The 22,464-nt window shown below is 39.5% G+C and overlaps 1 protein-coding gene across 4 annotated transcripts in view; it reads right to left on the bottom strand.

Annotated features, from left to right (window-relative positions):
* The window catches only part of LOC146314992 (bone morphogenetic protein receptor type-1A-like), a 60,091-nt gene that overhangs the window by 14,738 nt on the left and 22,889 nt on the right, over positions 1–22,464 (bottom strand). For 3 of the 4 annotated variants that reach the window (XM_084735424.1, XM_084735427.1, XM_084735428.1), the window contains exons 2-3: positions 19,956–20,069; positions 3,006–3,367 (exon numbers count right to left, since the gene is read on the bottom strand). In XM_084735424.1, the coding sequence (XP_084591550.1) occupies positions 3,006–3,072 (67 nt within the window). In that variant the 5' untranslated portion in view covers positions 3,073–3,367; positions 19,956–20,069. Of the gene's footprint in view, positions 1–3,005; positions 3,368–15,060; positions 15,199–19,955; positions 20,070–22,464 lie in introns of all 4 variants that reach the window. The other variant, XM_084735425.1, reaches the window with a different exon arrangement.

The following is a 22,464-nucleotide window of genomic DNA, read 5'->3' as shown; positions in this document are numbered from 1 at the left end:
CCACAATCAAACAGAGTTTTACAACAACACACAAAATTCTTTAAACTTGAGTGTTGACTCAGTTAATGTGCTGATTTACTTGATGCATACACACATTGTTTGGTTTGTAAAATCTAAGAAAATTGTGAGAAATGCTGTCACAATTACTGTGAGCTCAAAGTGACACCTTTGATTTTTTTATAGTTAAGTTTTAGTTTATTGATATTTCAGCTTTATCATAGATTCATAAAGACATCTGTCTTTAAAAGCACTGAATTATTTTGCTGTTAAACTGAAACTTCAAAGACCAGACTTTAAAATCAGCGTCAAAAGGAACCAGATTTTAAATGTACCATCATCTGAGCTGAAGTCTAATCTCATATCACAAATCTAACATCAAAACAAAGTCCAAACCTCGACATTATTCAACTTCACTGTCATTTAAGACGAGCTAATCTTCACATTTGTGAACCTGAAACCAATTATTATGAAAAAAACTTTCATTTTTTGATTACATTCTTTCATGTGGAGCAGAAAACAAAAACTTGTTTAAATGATCTGTTTTCTATCTGTCACACATATGTTGTCACCATTAGGGCAGCAAGTATTTTTAATTTCTTGATTAAATGATTAATTATTTACTCTGTAAAATGTCAAAAATCTGTAAAAATGTTCATACAAACTGATTTTAAACAGAACAACTGAAGCTGAAGTGAACAGATGGAGGTGAAGAAACAAGTGGAAAAATAGTTTGATAAGACGACAGAAAGAGTCCCTCCTTTTCCTCCTCAGATTACAGAGTGTGTGTGTGTGTGTGTGTGTGTGTGTGTGTGAGTGTGTGTGAGTGTGTGTGAGAGAGAGAGAGAGAGAGAGAGAGAGAGAGAGAGAGAGAGAGAGATATCAGAGAGTCTGAGTCAATCACAGTCAGTAACACTCGGCTGAACACCGCCCTGCTCTTATCAGCTGCTCTCTCTCTCTCTGTTTGCAGGCGGTGACTGTCGGTCAGAAGGTGACCTCTCTCATGTTCAGAGCTCTGAACACGTCCACACTGCTGACAACAGCTGGAAAATACATTTATTTCTCTGCTCTGGACCTCTGTCCATAAAAAGAAGACATTTTCACACCCAAAAGCTGAGCTTTACAACCTGTCCAAAACCCTCTGAGCTCAGAGTTCAGGTCAGGAAAAGATAAAATGTGGGCAGAAAAAGCAAAAACTTGGCCAGTTTTTCATGGAATATTTTGTGTCACACAGACTGTATCCTGTCAGTGTTGGACTGGATAAAATGAGTAAGAAGAAACTGAGCTAAATAAAAGACCAATAAACAAGATAAAATAGATTACAAAGTCAAAACAAAGAAATAAAATTGATGAGATTAAAATAGAGCAAAATCTTCAGCATCTCTAGTTTGTGTTTATTAATCAACCAAGACCAAGCTGTATATGTATGTATAGGTTGTATACAAGTTACTGTATATAAGTTGTGTAAGAGATTATATTGCTTCTCTCTGAGGGTGAATAATCCATCAAAGTTTTATTGAAATCACTGTAGGGCCTACAGTCATTTTCAAATGTTTGTCAAAGTACCATTTTAAATTAAATACTGTCATGCCGCAGAAACTTCCTGACCTACACATCATATTTTTTACAGACTTAAGAAAACATCTTTGTTTAGTACAGATCCCTGCAAAAATCACACCATAATATCACAATCAAAATAACAATAATTATTTATTTTTTCAGAATCATTCAGCCCTACTTTTCTCTGTGGACACTTAGGTAACGTCTCGTTACATCTTTTATGTGGTTTTTCATTTTTTCCATTGTTACATGTTGTTGTACTACTTTTTACACATTTTCTTCCTTGTTACGTCTTTTTTGTCTTATGTCCTTTTTGTTTTTTTCGTCTTGTTACACCTTTCTTGTGTTGTTACACTGTTTTGTTGTCTTGTTACATCTTGTTTGGTTGATTTTTCTCTTTTCAGCACACTTGAAAAATTATGACTTCAATTAATCAAGAAAATGTTCAACAGGTTAACCAACACTGAAAATAATCCTTAGTTGCAGCTCTGGATCACACTTCATTTCATCACATGGACTCCAAGAAGAGCATCTGTTGCCATGGTAACAACCAATAAGGATCTAAGTAAACAATAAATTCCTTAAATCATTTCTTTTTTAATAAATCTCATTTGTCCTGAAGCTCAGTCAGAAGCTGCTGGGACTCATTAAGATTCAGTTCTGCTGCTTTTAGACAGAAACTTCTGGTCACGCAGCTTGAAACTCAATCTGAAACAGACAATAAATCCACAAAAACTCCTCCAACACTAACTGGTCCTGTGTGTGCTGGAGGGGGGTAAATAAAGCTGAGTCTGAACAAAGCTCCGTCCTGGATGTGTTTTCTTCTTGTTTCCACAGGTTCATTCCTAAAGTCTGTCCATTATCAGCCAATTGACACTTAATCACAGCTCCAACAAAAGACTCCTGATAGTGATCTGTGTGCACAGGGAGGGGGTGTGATTACACAGGAGGGGCTTAATGACTCTTTATGTTAATGCCGGACTGATCGTCCTGCTGCTTATCTCACTGAAAACAAACTGAGGGCTTAATGAGTAACTCAGCTGCAAAAACGTCTTTAAAGGAAAATGAAATGAATAAATGAGAGAAATGAACACTGACGGCTGTTTCCAGTTTACAAGTTTACTTAATATTTATTTATTAATTATCTTCAACTCAACAGAAGCCAATTAATTGATCCTGTCACAATCTTGTCAATTAAAAAATAGGTCCAAACAGGTGGAGCCCACCTGCATACTGCAAATCCCTACACTTCTGTTTGTAATTCACACAAACCTTTAAAAAGATGAACCTGATTTAAACCCCGTCTGGTCCTGAAGCCTGATGTGTGTATGTTCAGTGTTGATGTGAACCATAAGCTGCCTCTGAGGGTTTCTGTGGATCAGATTTCTATCGTTTGTCTGGATCAGCTGTGAAGGAGCAGAGCAGAGAGACAGATTTTAAAGTCTTACCGTCAGTCCTGAGGGTCAGCAGCAGAGCGGCAGCCATCACAGCCAAACACAGCGGCAGACCTGCCATCCTGCAGCAGGACTGACTGGACCGAGACTGGAGCTGAACTGGGCCCAGACTGGGCCGGGCTCTCTGATTGGAGGCTTCTGGTCAGCTGGTTGGAGAGGAGACGCTGATAACAGTCTTTTACTCCACAGCAAGTAGTTGGGGGGAGAGGGGAGGAGGAGGAGGATGATAGAGGAGGATGGTCAGCTGGAGGACAGCAGGAGGGTGGAGGGAGGAGATGACAGGATGGGGTTCAGGTCTGGAGGATATCACAATATCAGGTCCTCTTCTGTCTCACTGGATCTTTGGGTCCAAAACCCTGAAGAAGAAAAACAAACAGATTAAGACATTTTTTGTCTTGTTACGTCTTGTTTGGTCGTCTTTTCTCTTTCCAGTGCACTGGAAAAATGTTCAACTGACAAGATTTTGACTTTAATTAATCAAGAAAATGATCAACAGATTAATCAACACTAAAAATAATCAGTAGTTGCAGCTCTATATCACACTTCATTTCATCACATGGAAATGTAGCTGTTGCTGAGTTAACAACCAATGAGGATCCAATAAACAATAAATTCCTTAAATCAGTTCTTTTCTAATAAATCTCATTTGTCCTGAAGCTCAGTCAGAAGCTGCTGGGACTCATTAAGATTCAGTTCTGCTGCTTTTAGACAGAAACTTCTGGTCACGCAGCTTGAATCTCAATCTGAAACAGACAATAAATCCACAAAAACTCCTCAAACACTATCTGGTTGTGTGTGTGAATGTCTGAGATCAGAGGCTGCTGCTCAGGATGCATTTCGTTTCCACAGGTTCATTCGTAAAGTCTCTCCATCTGGCATTTGTTGGGAGTCTGAACCACACAAACATGTTTTCTTACATCTTGAGATACTGAACTTGGCCATACTAGGATTTTGGTAATATTTCGAACCAACTCTAAACTAAAAGTTTAAGACTTGAGGCTTACTTGCGACTAGAGTGAATAATTCTGCAAAAATATCTAATTGCAATTATTTTGACTGATATTGTGATATGATTAATGTTAATACTTATTTTTACATCATTATTCTTATTTTGATTGAAAAACATGTTAAAATGATTATGGTGAAGATGCTTTTTTTGAGTCTGTAGAATCTGATGTGTAGGACATCTCTGCCTCACCACATTCATCACACATTTTTGCTTTTAACAAATATTGTACCTCCTGTGATTTGAAAACCACAGAAAGCCATTGTGCATTTTTGATAAAGTTTAGATTCATTTTGCAGCCCTAGATAGCTCTGACAGTACTTGACTCTTGTTTGAATGTCTCTTCATCATCTGTGAGGTGAAAACATCCGATTTCCACAGTCAGAGACAGTTAAATAGCTGTCTGTCCTGCAGCTGAAAGCTCTCTGGACCAGCAGAGGATTGTAGTCTCACATAGACAGACGTCAAAGATCTGTCTCGGCGCATACACATTTTGCATTTTGCAGTGTTCTGCACAGAACTCAACATCATCAACTTTTCAGAGGGCAGCTCTAATAAGACCAAAGTGAAGGAGAACAGAGGAGGACAGTTGGTTTGGTTCGTTTTGGTTTGGTTTGTCTCCAGCTGTCCTCTGCCCCCCACCCCCCGGTCTTCAGAGAACAGTGACCCGGTGACCCCGGCCGGCCCGGCGCTGGCCTCCGACAGTCCAACTAACTACCAAATTATTTGTCCAGGGATGTTCTGCAATTACAGGCACTGGCCCTGCGCAGCGCTAATAACGGCATGTCGCAATTAGTGGGCGCCGAGAGAGGGGCGGAGGGGTGTGTGTGTGTGTTTCAGTGTGCGTGTGTGTATGAGTGTGTGAGTGAATTAGTGGTAATGCACGGCCAGTGTCTGTCACTTTTCATTTGCCCAGGGGGGACAAAGAGGTCCGACCTGTGACCCACTTTTCACACATCTCTGGCTGAGGAGGCAGAGAACAAAGACACACACACACACACACACACACACACACACACACACACACACACACACACACACACACACACACACACACACACACACACACACACAAACACACACACACACACACAGACAGAGGATGGGACAGTGTATATGAGTAGGTGTGTATGCATGTGTGTATTATTGCAAGTGAATGAGTGGGAGCACAGTTGATGTGAGACAGGAAAAGTGTGTGTGAAACAGTGCCAAGTTAGAGAATGAGTGGATGTATGGGAGAGTGTGTGTGTGTGTGTGTGAGAAGAGTGTGTGCGAGAAGAGCGTGTGCATGAAGAGTGTGTGTGGGCCGGTACTGCTACCAGAGTGAGGACAAATGTCAGGATTTAAACCATCACAGTGAGGACATTTGGTCCTGACTGCATCAAAGAACTGTTTGTACCTCTGAGGACTGAAGGTATTTTGTGGCATCACAAACTGTTTTCTCCCAGTTTGGACTGTCCTGTCCTCACAAACCGCAGTCTTTGTCTCTTTGACAACTGTCCACACACACAGACTCAAAGCTGGGACAGCGATAGGCTGCTATTTATTGCGAATGTGAATGGTGCTAAGATTTAAAAAGGAGCTCTGCAACACTACAGAGGAGAGCTGCGAAAAGCTCGACTTAAAACAAATGTCCTCTGAGACGACGTGACAAGAGCCAATTGTGCTCGTTTTAATGCCGGGACAGAAGCAGAGAGTTGTTTACTACTCAACTCTACAAAAGCAGTGGACATCACTCAGGCACCAGTGTTCTATTAAAACAAGGGAACGTTTCTGCCCACTAGTTTTACCGTCTTAATTTAGACTAGTCAACTAGTCTAACTGTAAGAAAACTCTCTAAACAGTTCAAATTGGGCACAATTTATTTACTGATAATGTTATTACACTGAATGATTTTCTGACATTTTATGGACCAAACAACTTATTGATTAATTGAGAAAATAATCCACAGTTTAATCAATGATTAGTTGCAGCCCCCATTCACGATTAATTGATTGTTTATTCTAAAAATTTAAAAGAGAAAGTAAAAAAAATGTTCATCAGAGCAAAGTGAAGTCTTCAAAACTCAAAGACATTTACTGTAAGAAGTGATGAAGAAAAACAAAAACTTCACATTTAAGAAGCTGGAAACAGATTAAGACCAATTAATTGCAATTTTTATCAAAAATGAAACTAAGAAAACATGATTGTCTGGTACAAACACCAACAAATGCCATTTTCATCATCAATCACTCTGTCAATTACTTTCTTGATTAATCGATTACTAATTGATTAGTGGTTTGGTCTGTAAAATTGTGAAAAATGTTAATTATTAATTACAAATTATTTTTAGCAATTAATTGATGCAGCTCTGCCTCATTAAAAATGGATGGGTTCATTTTAAGTTCGAGTTTTACTAAAGAGGGTAAGTTTGTCCTTTTTTAAATCACAGGTGCACAGATAAGGAATGTGCATGAGAGACAGAGGGGATGAAACAGAGGATTAGAGTGTGTATGTGTTGTGATACTGTATGTGAGAGAGGGAAACACACACACACACACACACACACACACACACACACACACACACACACACACACACACACACACACACACACACACACACACACACACACACACACCGACTCGTCTGTGTGTCGGCGTCACTGTGTCGATAACAGAAAGTGGAAATCTCTTCACCTCGCTGCCACAACAAAACCTGAAGTTTGTTTGTGGCTCTTTGGTCCATTTAGACGCAGACGACAACAACAACAGGAGCAGCTCAGTGAGATAACACACACACACACACACACACACACACACAAAGACACACAAAGACACATTCAGATGATCAGACAGTGGGACGGAGGCAAGACGAGGCAGGTTCAGGAAGGACTGTCTGTTGTGAGCCCCCAAGACAGGAAGCTGCCCCCACACACACACCCTTCTTAAATCACCCGACACATCCACTTCCCTCTGAAAACACAGTCGGATCAGTGCACACACACTCACACACAAGTGGTGACTGACGTGGACAATGGCTGAAAACACACAAAGTCACAGTGGAGAATCTTTAGTAAACAAACTATTACAGAGAAATAAAATGTCCAGTCCAGAGATAAAATCCAGGAGGAAAACAGAGCGAGATTCTTCAAACCCTCTGGGTGTCAGGTAACTTTCACTCCTCCTCCTCCTCAGTAGAGTCGTGTTTTAACTTGTCTCTGATCCTTCGTCTGCTTCTCAGTCAAACAACAAACCCCTTCATCCCGCGGAAGAAGAAACAGAGAATGATACAGACGTTTTTTTCATGTTGATATCAGTGTTTCATTCCTGCAGACTCGTGTGCAACGTTCACGGCAGGTGAAGCTGCACATCGCCAAATAATCAGGTGTCATCAGGAGTGTTAAAATGACCTCAAAGGTTCTACTGATGTGGATTTTGAGGGATTCATTCATGGCTTTCTGCAATTTTTAAATTGTAGGAGGTGAAATATTTGTTTAAGACAAAATGTGTGTTTTAAGCTACATTCCTCTTGTACTACACCACATCTGAGAGCCAAATATTGTACTTTTTCCTCCACTACATTTCCATGAAAATGACTGTTGACTGACACTGATCCACATAGAATCAGATATCAGTCACAGCAGGAGACATTTTATTGCACAACACAAACTTTTCCCTTCATATTTAACCAGGTGTTTGTTCCAGCAGACAGCAGAGAGTTGACAGGAAATGAAGAGACAGACAGAGAAATGAGGGAAGAAATGCAACAAAGCTCCTTGACCAGACTCAAACCAGGCATGGGAAGGGGGAGGGGGAGGAACCAGCACTGTGATTACATGGACAGGATCTCAGACCCCCAGGCCACCTGGACACTCCCACCATCACATATTTTTACTTTTATTGGCATGCAGCAAATACTTTCTCTCTGTTTGACTCTGAGCAGTCGCATCTTTTGAGTCTCTTTGGGATCTTCATCTGCATTTCGTTTTAATTTCCGCTAAATTCAAAAAGATGGTGCCGTAATGGTGACGTGCGTTCTGTTTGATCAAATATGATCACCTGGACTTATTACAATTGTTTTAATTTACCTTTCTAAAAACGATGTAACACTTAAAAAGAAGATTAAAAAAGAAGATATGCAACCAGTAAGGGTTGTTTTAAAATGTCAGAAAATAGTGAAAAATGTCAGCTGAAACCAGACAGTAATTTAGCTTTTTACTGGATAAATAACTATCAAATAATCAATCAATAATTCATAATAATTTCAGCACTTATATAAAAGTTAAAATAGGGGAAAATAAAAGGTAACTTAAGTTGCTCTCTGCTCTCATGTTTGTTCTGACTTCTGTGGGATTGAAACCTGTGTCCCCTCCCTTTAGAGACAGTCCATGTACGCACTGGTCCTGTCCTGTCCCATCCCGTGTCCCTCCTCTTCCTCCTCCTCCTCCTCCTCCTCCTCCTCCGGCCGTCTCCTCAGTTAACAGCGGTTAATGTAGCGTAGCTGCTCTGGCGAGCTGGACGTGACATCAGAGTCTTGGAGGAGGAACATTCAGCGTGACGGGAATGAAAGGACGTATTGTTAGCGGTCCCACCTGTACAGAATAAACCGCCCTTATAGGGAACCACTGAGCCATGGCCAGCCCCCCCCAAGGGAAGGAATTTGAGGTCACACCGCTCTGGGGATGCTGGGAAATTTTGGTGGGATAGAAACCCAAGCAGTAGGTTAAGACTCGTAGAAGAAAGAGAGCTCTTTACAGGCTTTTATGGAAGCTTGATGCTTCTGGGTATAATAACTTTTCATTTGGCCAGAGAGGTAGCCGGCTATAAAAACTATTATGTAAAATGATATTAGGCTGCCTTGACTGGTGGCTACTGCTGCAGTCTACAGGAGCCGTTTAATAAAGGAAATGCTCCGACTTGTACTCTGATTACTTTTTATTATTAGAGGATTAGTCTCCTCTCTGATGGATTTGTTTCAGTCAGTTTAGTGCAAAGCGAGACAGCAATACTGCACAGGTTACAGGTTCAGTTCCCACAAGGACTATCATCAGACTGGTGTGGTACAGATTACTAAACAATAGTTGTCCAAAGAAGCTTTCATAGCGATCGCTTAGACCAGAAGACCTAAGACAGACAGGACTCCGTTACCCACATTCATACGAGTCATGATATTTAGACTACAAACACAGAGCTGATGAAGAGACTGGGGAGGCAGAGGGATCCAGGCAAAAGGACGTCTTCTGGTGTGGACAACATCCAGACACAAAGACATTAAGGGCATCACACACTGGCCATACAGATGTTTTAATGTCAGCCATACACCACTGGAGTGAGTTGCCCTTCAAAAGAAGATTAGTACCAGTCTGAACAGTCTGTCTTTGCCCTCTTTGGTTGAATGTTTCCAGTCTGAAGTACACTTCTGCATTTCAGTTAAAACCACTGAAGGTCAGCAGCAACTCCCCAAGTCCCACTGAGGTTCTGTTACTATGATGAACCTCAGAACATGAGATTCCTAACATCCCTGAGCGCAACACCGACCGCCAAGTGTGACTCAAACTGATGGCAGAACGATTCAAACATGACTGAAGACAATACTAACTTTTGAAAAGGCTGTGTGCGTTTGTTGGGAAAAGGTTTTATGATATTAAACTGTTGGAGAGCTTGTTTTGGACAGCTCCTTGGGCTCATGTCTGATTTACTCACTCCTCAAAGAACTGTTAACATGCTGTAAAATGACACAACACCTCACTGGGGAGGGGGTACAGGCATTAATAATCCATCCCCACCTCCTCCTCCCCCTCTAGATGGACTGCAGCGTGAGGGGCCAGACATCAATAATCAAGCCTTAATGCGTCTGCACTTCCTGCTGAATGGCGGCAGACTAAATAAACGACACAGAGGTCTGATTGGAGGAGAGAGGGAGGCCGACAGCCCCTGAGCTCTACAAATAAATGCAGTAATGAGGGAGATTGGGATCGGTGCTCGACTGGTGGTGGAGAATATTAACAGGACAGCTGGGACGGAGAACGGGTTTGAATCTCTGTTCTGTTCTTATGTTTCTCGTCTGTCCAACCATCAACATACTTGATGTGACATTTGTCTGCCAATTTTTACAACTGAAGACAAAAAACAGACAAAAAAGAACCAATTTGCAGTCAGTTTACAGGATGTCTGTGTCAAACAAGTGACAATTCTAGTGACAAATCTCTCTGATGAATCAGTGGACTACAATCAGTCACAGGTCTGATGACTTTAGACTCAACTTGGACTGACACCTACGACTTGAGCTTTGACTTGAAAAGATGCTAGAATTTTTGTTATACCCAAAGCTGATCATGATGATTAACGTAGAAAAGTTGGAAATCTTCGTATTTGAGACGCCAAAAATGGCATTTTCTGACATCTTTGGTTGAAAGATTATCTTAACGATTAATCAATTATAAAAATAGTTCATTTCTTTTTTTTTACCACTTTCCTTGTTGGGCAAAAAAATAAAAGACTAAAGTTAAAGGTCATGTTTTATCTAGGACTGCAACATCTAGAAAATGTCAGAAAATAGTATAATATTCCATTCCAGTCCAAGGTGATGTCTGTAAATATCTTCTTAAGTGAGTATAAAACTCAGAAATATTCAATTTAATATGATAATAAACAGAGAAAATGGTAAATCTCCATATCTGAGAGGCTGAAAACAACATTTTTGGCCATTTTTGCATGAAAAATTAATATGACATTTTACTTACCCCATGCAAGTGGCCCCTGAACTACAGTCGTTTCCCTGCTTTTCTCTGTTTTATATCATATTAATATATCATATATTTAAAGACATCACCTTGGACATTTTTCACTATTTTCTGACAAACTATTAATCAATTAATCTAGAATCTTCAAGACCACAGAAGAAGCAGCGCTGTCATCTCACAAGAGAAGAAGTCAAGGTAAACAAGTCTTTATTTGTCCTCCTTTTTTCTTCTCCATCTTTCCCTCCAACACATCACATTTCCTCTTCAGGGTCTTTCTTTGCCTCCAGCTCTCTCTCCTCCCCCTTTCACTTTCTTTTTTTCCTCATCTTACCTCCTCTTTCTTCTCTCATTCTCATTTCCATCTGTTGCTTCCTCATTTCTTTCTCTCTCCCTCCTCCAGTTTTCCATCTCCCTCCTCCTCTCCCCTTTCTCCTCCCTCCATCTTGGCCCCGTTCCTCATCCCCTCCAGGGGCCCCTCCTTGCAGGCGGGCCTCTGGGTGCTGCAGCAGCCTCCCGTTGGTGTCGGCGCCCTGCCCGACATGCCTTTCAGGGCCTGGGAGACTGCAGGCCAGACTTTCTGGCTCCACTGCCATTGTTTGCTTGGCTGCTCTGCGCCTCATCCCCGGCGATGGATTAGCATAAGAATACCCAGAATGCCCTGAGCCACGGTGAACGGCGCTGCGGGCCTCTTCCTCCCTGCATCTTCTGCCTCCTCTTCTTCATCAACATCCTTTATTTAATCCACAAATTCATCTTGAGTGCACTTCTCCTTCTTCTGCCCGTGAACAAAACATTTAAAGGACGATTTCTAAAACATCATCAGGGGAACAGAGGAGAAGGAAACTGTTGGCCACAGTGGGAATCGAACCCACAACCCTGACTGTCTTGATTTATTCCTTTAGATTACAGGCGACTAATGACTTCATTTATTCTCTTTAAAGGAGAAGAAACAAGACGTAGAAATGATCTTTGGTTCTTATAAAGTCCTTGAAATGTTTAATTTATTTACTTTGCTATATTTATAATTCAAGGAAAACAAAATATTAAAATCATCTCAGTATAAAGGAAAAAATCTCTGTCTGTCTGTATGTTTGTCCTTCACATATCTTGAGAACTGTTCACCTGATCGATTTCACACTTAGCAGACGTATTGCTGAGGATCCAAGAATGTGCATTATCAAATTTGAAGCAATTTGGCCAGATGGTGGCGCTGTAAGAGTGAACTTTATGTTTTGGCCTGCAACTTTTGAACCATAAGTCTCAGAAACAAAACTTCTGGATTCTCTGGATCTAGAAAAATCTATCCACATAAGCCACGCCTAGAACGATTTCCACCATTTTGAATTTTGTCTAAATCTGCTTTTTCGCTGTTTCTCCTACAAAAATGGGTGACTGAAATAATTAGAGCTGCAACAATTAATGCAATAGTCAATTATTAAATTAATCACCAACGCTTTTGATAATTGTTTTTATTTTAAAGGAAAAAAATTATATATTTGAGTTGAGGACAAAACAAGACATTTGAGGATGTCATCTTGGACTTTGGGAAACACTGATCAACATGTTTTCACCTTTTGCTTACATTTTATAGACCAACCAATAATTGATTTATCGAGAAAATAATGAACAGATTAATCAATGATGAAAATCATCGTAAGTTGCAGCCCTAAAAATAATATCATAATAGTTAGGGTATTTCTGTGATGTAAGATATAATCCTTAGCTGAAGCAGTAGTTGTGTATATTTAAATCAACTTATGTCAGGATTCACTTTGAATTGAATTCTTTGTGTTTAGACGGGCAGAGCAGCTGTACAGACAATCATCTGGATTAATGAAAACTTGATGATTATGATTAGAGCTGCTACTAACAAATATTTTCATTATCAATTAAGACTATTATTTTTTTGATAAATCAATTAGTTGTTCTGTTCATCAAATATCAGAAAATTGTGACATGGTGATGACGTCCTCAAATGTCGTTTCATCAATAAAAAAAAAAAAAAAAAAATCAGCTTACTGTCAGAGAAGGAGCTGAAATCAGAGAATTTCATTAAAAAAATACTTTAATATATTAACTAGTCAATTAATTGATTAATTGTTGCAGCTCTAATTATAATGCAAGATGTGATTTCTGAGCCGACATATGGACAGCAGACTGTTGTAGCTGTTGTTGCGTTACATTCATATCTGAGCTCTGACTCTCATTCAGAGAGGATGTCAAACAAGCTTGTAGCATCACACAGGTTTTGGCTTTTAGTTGGGATTGAACTCCAAACTCTGGCAGTATTTTCAGCTGCAGACAGACACACTCAGCTGACTGATGTGTGTGTGAGAGACAGAGACAGAGAGCGGGCAGCAGTGAAGTTTAATCTCATTAGAGGCCGACAGAAGATCTGCTGAGCAGCTGCAGATACAAACATTTACTTCATCTCTTCATTTCGCATCTTACAGCAACACAAATTACCCAGCATCCACAGGGAGAACAAATATATATACACACCAAAATATCAGCCAATTATTGAGAGGAGGAAGTTCTCAGTGTTGCTGCTGATGCTGTTAAACAGACAGACAGACGCTGGGTCAGGTCACAGAGTCATAAAGTAATAAAGTGGTACAATATGTGGTTCCCTGAAGGTGATTTTATTCACTCTAATCGCCATAGAAACAGGTCTATCCATCACCGCCACAGTACCGCCTTTGTCTCACAGCTGAGTCATAAAACAAACACACTCAGACCATAAAAACAACATTATGAACATAAATCACACTGACGAGTGCAGCGGACACCGGAGGACACACTGACCCTCCCAGTTAAACCAGTTAGCTCCTGCTGGTGCTGAGAACACCTCAAACTGAAGTGAACCCCTAGCTGCAGGTCTGGAAACAGCTCTAATGGTACACTTTTGAGACAAATAACAAGATGAATCTATGATCCAGATCTACCATGACTGACACAGAGATGAGCAGTTAACCTGAGCAGTGCACCTGGACCTGCTGGCTCAACTGGAGCTGCTCAAAAGCTACAAACCCAGGAAAAGTCCCAAAAACTTAAAAAATAAAGAAAGAAATTTACCTTCTTTATGTTCTTACAAATATCTATTGCTGTAGTGTCAATCCAAAAGTGTATTTAAAACCTGATTATAGATTTTGGGGTGATCCTGCCAGCTACTACCTAATAAAGTCTCCTTAAAATTAGAGCAGCAATGATTAATCAATTATTAAATAAAATGCCAACTATTTTGCTAATGATTAATTCATTAGGGTCATTTTATAAGAAAAGATAAAAGTCAAAATGAACCGATTGTAGCGTCTTAAATGTGAATATTTACTGGTTTCACGGTTAGCTACAAAGTTAGAAAAATAGCATTGCTTGCTAGGTAGAGTTCACTAAAAAGATAATAAAAAGTTAGTTAATAAAATGTTAGCTACAAAGTTAGCAAAACAGTTTGTTTCCCAACTAACATTATCTACAAAGTAAACCAAAAGTTGAATTGTCTGATAGCTTAAGATAGCTAAAAAAGTTAAAACATTACATTGTTTTCTGGCTAACATTAGCTAAAAAAGTTGGTTAGCCTAGTTAGCCTTTTCAGGATGACTTAGTAGAGAAGCTCTAATTTCCTCTCCATTAAAACTTATTTTGACTGAATTAGTGAAACAACTTGAGAATTTTACTCATTCATCTCATAAATACAGCCTTTTAAGTTTTTACAATAAATAAAAATAATTAATTGAAATAAAAACTATCAAATAAATGTGCAGAAGGTTTCATCTAAATTAGATGGAATGAATGCTGGATTTCAATCTCGTCAACAGAAAGAAAATCTGTTTTTCAAAGATTGTGACAGGATTAATTAATTGATTAATCAAGAAAATAATCAACAGATTAACAATAAATTGCAGACTTAATTCTAAAATAGTCTGTGGTGAATGATTTTCTGTTAATTCTCTCTGTTTTTAAAATCTTCAGTTGGAGCAACTGTCAGCTGATCTTTGCTGCTTATCAATACCAGCCCCTCCCCCTCCTGACAAACTGCTGCTGGAATGTGGGAAGCAGGTAATGGAAAATACACCACAACACACACACACACACACACACACACACACACACACACACACACACACACACACACAGTCTCTCGCTCTTTACACTCCAGGAAATCACAGCACTGATAGCCTCCTCACTGCAGACAACTGTGAGAACAATCTGACACTTCTCTCTCACAGAGACAGGAAGTTTACTGTTAAGCCCCGCCCTCTTTGGCTGTCAATTATTTTAAAAACATCTACTATCAATCGACCATCGGAGTCTGAGCTCACCAGCGCCTGTTCCGTTTCTTTCTGGTGCTTTTTGGTGGATTTTCTCCTCATTTTCTGCCTCGGCTGCTGCAGCCGCACTGGTCTGATCCCAGTATGAAGGAGTGGAAACTGGACAGACTGGAGCTCAGACAACTTTCCCTAGAGGACAGAAAAACATTAAACTAAAATATAACTCTAAGTGTAGCAGACAGAGTGTTGGCCCTGTGTGTGTGAGAGTGTGTGTTAGTGTGTGTTTGTGCGTGGGTGGGTGGTCTGGTCAGAGAACTGGACTCCTTGCAGGGAGGCCGGATGGTTTCATCCACCGTGTCGTCTTGGAAACTACAGCCAGGCCACAGAGCAGAGCGTGGACGACATAACGATATAGGTGGTCCTGTGTGTGTGTGTGTGTGTGTGTGTGTGTGTGTGTGTGTGTGTGTGTGTGTGTGTGTGTCTGCGTGTGTGTGTGTGCGCGCGCAGAAGAAGAAAAAGAAAACGCATAAAGAAGAATAAACATAGATGTATTACCAGAAATAGAAAGTTGTAGATGAACCAAAAACAGTTAAAAAGGCTGCAAGAAGAATGAGAGACTAAGTGAAAGACAGAAATATAGACAGAAATATATGGTGAAGGTGAAGGAAAACTCTGGGTGAAATAAGTTTATTTTCTGGGTTTCAACCTCCAAATGTTTCACGGTAAAATGCTCAGTGTTCACTGAAAGAGCTGAGGAGGACAGAGATGGACTAACAAGATTAAACGGCAAAAAAGGGAATCTGACGTGAGACCACAGGAAGTGGGGTGTGTTTACGAGAGTGTGAGACTTATGACTTCAGTCTGACCTCTTACACCATAAAAAAAAAAGAAAAAAAAGCTACATTTAAAGGGACAGTTGGCTCCAAAATCAAAAAACTAGATACAGGGTTCCCTTTTCAACTTCAACTACTTATCTGTAGATTTTTCAGACTGAATTTGAAAAACAGATATTTATTAAGTAAATAAGTTAACTGTTAATGTGCATGTTACATTCTGACTGTGTGCTATTAGGACCATGGACTGTGTGACCATGTAGGACACCTGAGACAGATTTTTAATGATGGTTAAACTCTGTGCAGCAGAGGCTAAAATATACAGACCTTGATTGTCTGGTACGGGTCAAATTCTGACTCATACATTCATCCACACTTTTCCCATAATGCAAGTGGCCAGCATCTCTTCATAAGACCTAGTACAAGTCCACATCTTTCATATTCCGCACCTCAAGTTTTAAACTGTAGTCTCCAACCTTAAAGTGAGATTACCCTGATGACATCACTCAGGTGATGTTCACAAACTTGACATTATACAACCGTTTTCACGGACTGACCACAACAACACAGCTGAAAAAATGAAGTAAAATTATTGATACGTCAATTGAAAGAAAATTAATCTTCAGCTATTCAAACAGATGAAGAGAGTGAAGCTGAACGCTCAGTGACCACAGAGACTCATAAAGCAGTCAGAGGAGTGTCTGAGGAATTTATAAGGCTGCTGTCTGCAGAGGTTCTGATAAACAGCAGAATCTAAACAGGACAGGGACAGAGGGAGAGAGAGAGAGAGAGAGAGAGAGAGAGAGAGAGAGAGAGAGAGAGAGGGAGAGAGGGAGGGAGACACCACAGGGGGAGTATTCACTGAGAAGCAGTAAAGATAACACCAATACACTCACAGACTCATTTATCATGTTCATCACTGCTTCAACTACTGACACCGATCACTGTTCATCCTGCACTGCATCCACCAAACACACATCATGAGTGTGTACAAGTGCATCACTCAATGTATTATAACCTCTGTGAGGAGAATTAATTATTCTAGAGCAAACCTGGTCAGTGTGAAAATATGTGTATCAAGGTTGCTGTAGGTTTTAAAAAGCAATGATTAATGGAGAGGGCGACAATATTCTGAGAATAAAACTCTGAATTTCTGAGATTAAAGCTGAGTGAATTTATGAGAGAGAGAACTTGTATAATGTTATAAAGTCACACATTTGTGAAGAGTGACATGACCAAAACATTTTTTTTCCCTGGAAATTTGTGACTTTAATCTCAGAAAACTGAACTTTTTACTCTTGAATTTACAACTTTAATCTCAGAAATCTCAGTTTTTTTTCCTCATGAAAATATTGACTTATAAATTATCTCCGTTCAGCCGAATGATGCGTTTGTATCCACAGCAACAAGTGTCATCTGGTCCTTAAGCAATAATCTATGAAATAAGGCTCCTTATTTCCTATATATTCATTAATCTATGAGCCATAAGTATTTCAATCAACTAAGAGTTGTCTAACTGCATATTAAACACTAAGCATTGTGAGCTGGACAATGTCATGCTACATTAACTTCTATCACCAGCTTTAAATAATTTGTTTTATCACACAAATATCATCATATCTTTACTTTTCTGTGGATTCTGCCTTAAATCCTCCATATCCTCCTCATGCTCAGTGTGTTTTCAGGCTGTGGTGTAAACTGAGCCGGTCTGATCTGAGCAGAGCTGGGCTGCTGCAGCGTGCAGGGCGGTGTGGGGGGGGGCGGGGCTGCTCTGGGACATATGGGAGTGATTTTGAGCTGCAGACTGGCCGGCTCTGTTTGAAGGTCTGTCAGCGAGCTCTGAAAACTCAGACACTCGAGTCACCTCGTCTGAAACAAAAGGCAGCAATCTGCCTCGTTTCAACATACAGTCACGTTCTGCTGGGAGAAAAAAACTCATCAGCTGTCAGGCTGCTCGGGAAAAACAGACTTCAGCACGCAACTTTCAACAACTCAAATCTGACTTATGAGGTGTTTGAATGCAAGTTACAATAATAAAAAAAAAAAGTATGAAAACTAAAAGCAGCTGCTAACTCATTAAAAAGAGTTTGCATGATAAAGAAACAGCACACAAAGAAATAAAATTTTTAAGACTTTTAGAAGAGTTTCTCAATATAAAACTTTTATAGTTGGTTTAAAAACATTTTTTGTCCATGAACAAGTTTAAAGTCTCTAAAGAAGAAATGAAACAATTAACAGATTGACAAAAAAACAACTTTTTTCATAATAAATTCATCACTTAGTTCATTTTTAAAATAATTCCAAATGTCATGCCAATGACTGATTATTGTCAAACAATCAGTATAATAACCCCGTTTATGTCAAGTTGTAAAGTGACTCAATACGATACACAAACACTGTCCAACAAATAACAACGAAGGTTTCCAACATGTAAAAATCTATAAAATCTAGAGATGTTCCAAACCATACCTGACCTTTGCATTTATAAAAGTCATACTGTGATTATTTTGACTGAAATAATAAATAAATAAAATGAGAGGGAATAATAATTTTTGCATTACCATTTTCATTTTTACTGGGAAAAAAATATTAAACTCATGATGATGTGGTATTTTTTGGTGCAACAAACAAACATGTTTTCTTTCATCTGGAGAACATCTGTAGGTCAGGTCATCTCTGCAGGTATGGTGTACCTTATAATAACACTGTTTTCTCATACATTTTCCTTTTTCAATAAATTGCTTCTCGTTCTGCGAATTGATTATTGCAATTTCAACAATATTGTGATTACTTGTGCAGGTCTAGTTCAACATAATAAATGGAAGGAAAGCAGGAAATCCCCACATCTGAGCAGCTGAAAACAGCATTTTTGACATTTTCATGAAATATTAATGTAACATTTAATTGACTATCAAAATATTACAATTGTCAAATTCTTTTTTACAACTTGCTCAATCAGGTAAGTGAGTTGCCAGATTTACTTACCTGACATGGCATTTTACTCGCCCTGTGTAAGTAGGAAATCCTTAGCGTTGAGAGTTGAAAGTGACAATTCTGCCTTATTTTGATTACTGAAACTTAAAGCTCATTTCAATTTAATACTGAAACTGTGACACGCCTCATAAAAACTAATAATGATGAAGTAAGAAATCAGTTAAATAAACCTGAACAGATATCAGTGTATCACTCTGTCTATGTATCAGCAGACATTACATGAATTCCAGAACTCAGATTTCAAACAAAACAAACTTCCAAAGACGTTTCCAGACTTTCCAGGACTGACAGACACACTGGAACCAAAGACAAACCGTCAGACACACACAGACTCGTTCTGATTGAATCTACTGATCGCTGCTCAAAATATTTCACAGCCGAGTCTCAAAACTTCTCAACAGTGAGCTGAAAAACCCTCAGAAACCACACAGGTCAAATGCTAAAGAAACATTTTTTAACAACACACAAACACAAACAGTGTTTCCTCGCATCAAGGCATGACTTCACCTTTTACAGATAAACACGCACACACACACACACACACACACACACACACTTTCTCTTTGTGAGGCATGACTTCACCTATATCACGCACACACGGAGATCCAGACGCAGCCTTCGGGCTCACTGTAATCACCGCTCTTCCTGCTCTCCTACTCCACGGTTATTAATCAAACCAGACGACAGCTCAAATGACCCAATCAGAGCCTGCAATTAAAAAAGCCAGGAAGCCTCCTCCTGATTGGCCGGCTCTGCCTTCAGCCCCGGGGTCAGGGGTTAATCTCCTCAAAGAGCAGGAGGGGGTGAGGATCGGCTAATTTAGTTTAAAGGAGTAATCACCGGAGCCATCCACAAAAAATAAGGTTTGTTTATGTTTTCTGTGTGTGTGTGTGTGTGTGTGTGTGTGTGTGTGTGTGTGAGTGTGAGTGTGAGTGTGAGTGTGTGTGTGTGTGTGTGTGTGTGTGTGTGTGTGTGTGCCAACCAGTAATGTTTTTCATGTGACCACAATAAACATCCTGCAGACGTTACACACTGACTGCAGAGATCTGAGCTGGAACAGGACTCTGACTGCTGTGTGTGTGTGTGTGTGTGTGTGTGTGTGTGTGCCTGTTTCCATACCTGACTGGTGGCTCCATTGTAGAACAGTGTGCGTGTCGGTGCACAGCTCCATGGGAAACGTAGTGTTGAAGCAGAGGAAGCCGGTTGTATCAGACCAACATCACAGCCACCGACCTTTCAAGAGAGACAAACATGGTATTTATGTTTTTGGGTGGTTACTTTGGTAACTAGCAAAAAAAAAAAAACACAACACACACACAAAATAGACTGTGAATTAACAGTTTTACGAGTCAGTGTTTAATTTTAGCGTGTATCTAACCCACCAACCAGCACTTGTTTTAGTGAGAAATCTTAAGTTCTCCACTCATTCCCTCAGTCTTCTCCCACTGAAACAGCTCAGCTCATCAAAAGTCACTGGTACAGTTGAGGTGACATAATCCACAATATAAGTTCTGTACAGAAATAAAATTTATATTTTATATTATATTGTTGACAAGAAGACTGTCAACATTTGACAGCTTTTATCTTGTGTTTCTACAGTTATGTGTTTTTATGGACACACAAGATTAAGTTTAATTCAAACTGCTAATATGTACATTTTTTAACATTTTGTCAACACTACAGAAACACAAGGTAGTTACTAAAGTCTGATAAGACTGTGACAATGCCTGCTGTATGTTTCTGATTTGATTAATGGTTAAATAATTATGTGCATTGATTATTGACGATGGGTGATTGGGCTAATTATCAGCTAACTGTACTAATACTGTTTTATCTTTATACATGCAATTATTACTTGTTATTACAGCAACTGTTTTGATCATTGAGTCGTACATTTTGCCTGCAAAGCCCAGTGGCCAAAGCGGTCTTACCCTAAAAATGACTTAATTCCAGGGCTGATTATGTTGTTTATCTGATGGGTTTCTGTTCCATGTGGAACAAAAACAGCTTCAGGTTCAGATGACACGAGGACAGAGATCAATCTTGCTGTTTCCTGGAAAGTGACCTACTTCAAAATCCCAAACCGAGAGAACCGTGTGGTTTGAGTTACTGCTGTCAGCTGTGAGATCAGGTAAAAATGTCAGAACTTGGCATCAGTGAAACAAACTAAAGCCAAAGAGTTCAGGAACAATAAGCTGCAAGCATCTTTGGAATTTAAAAGTCTGAATGGTCACAGAGATGGATATGTATATATGAATGTACAGGAAAAAATATGTGTAATCTTTTCTGTTCAACTGGAATCACTGATATTTCTCTGTTAATGAAAAATACAGCAAAAAAGGTTCTCCAAAAACAACAGCTTTTCCAGTAATTTGGTTACTGAACATGGATAAATAAGGTTTTAACCCCAAAATTCTCCTACACTCTCTTTGTTCATTTCAATAATTGCTAGATTTTTGCCAAGGAACCCCTTGAAATCCATAAATACCAACAGAACCTTGCTTAAGATTACTGTAAACCCCTTAAATATGAGAGAACCCTCAATTAAAAGATTCTTAGAACACCTTCAGTGTTCAACAGAACTTTCTTAAAGAACCCTTACAATGCCATGAAAGATCAGAGGAATGTCTATATATTTTTTTTTAAATCCCTGAAAAGATCATTGAAACATTTGGAACCTTGTCTAGGACGACACTCAAGGAACAGTGAAACCTCAGTGAAGACTGTGAGAACCACAGTCATCCCTTTAATTAGATGAGGAACTCCTTTGCCATACAGGTAATTAGGACCACAACAGGGATCTCCATTAAAGAACACCCTCAATGTGGGGAACCTCTATTATTCTTAAAATGCCCTAAAGGATCATTAGAACCTTATGATATACTTTAAGATAACCATAAGATTCCTTGTATCCTTTCAGAATTTTGGAACCTCATCTATGACTGATGAGAACTCATTTCAGACACTTGGAACCTGGTCAAGGAACCACAGAACCTCCACAAAGACTATTAGGACCATTGCCACCCCTGAAATACAAGGAACCTCTATTAAAAAAATATAGAACATTCTCAATGTCCAACTGAACTTTCCGAAAAGATCACTTAAAAGGCCATCAAGGACTGTGAAAACCTCTATTCTTTAAATGTTCTAAAGGATCCTTGGAACCTACTTAAGATTCATTGCACCCACTCAGATATTTAGAACCTTATCTACGACCATTAAAAACCCCTCAAAGACTCATTTTTACTTCACATAGACTTATGTCAGTCTCCTAGAACCTGCATAAGAAACCATGGAACCTTCGGACCAACATAACCCTCTGAAATATGAGAGGAACCTCCAGTAGAGGACTCTTGATGTCCAGAAGAACTTTCTTAAAACATCACCAAAGACTGGTGGAACCTTATATTCCTTTAAAACCTCTAAAGGGTCACTGGAGTCCACTAGATCCCCTCAAGGATCACTAGAACATCAGTAACAAACACTAGAACGTCCTATATGGCCATGAATCATGATGAATGCAGCATATCATGTCACTGTCTCTGTCCATCTAGTGACTGAAGGAAACTTCAGACCAGAAAAAAACCCAAATAACTGCTGAGAACTCACTGACGAGTCACATGTCCCC

The sequence above is a fragment of the Lutjanus erythropterus genome, chromosome 14 (genome assembly GCF_056507025.1).
Source record: "Lutjanus erythropterus isolate fLutEry1 chromosome 14, fLutEry1.hap2, whole genome shotgun sequence".
NCBI lineage: Eukaryota > Metazoa > Chordata > Actinopteri > Lutjaniformes > Lutjanidae > Lutjanus > Lutjanus erythropterus.
This window is presented reverse-complemented; position numbering and strand designations above follow the sequence as displayed.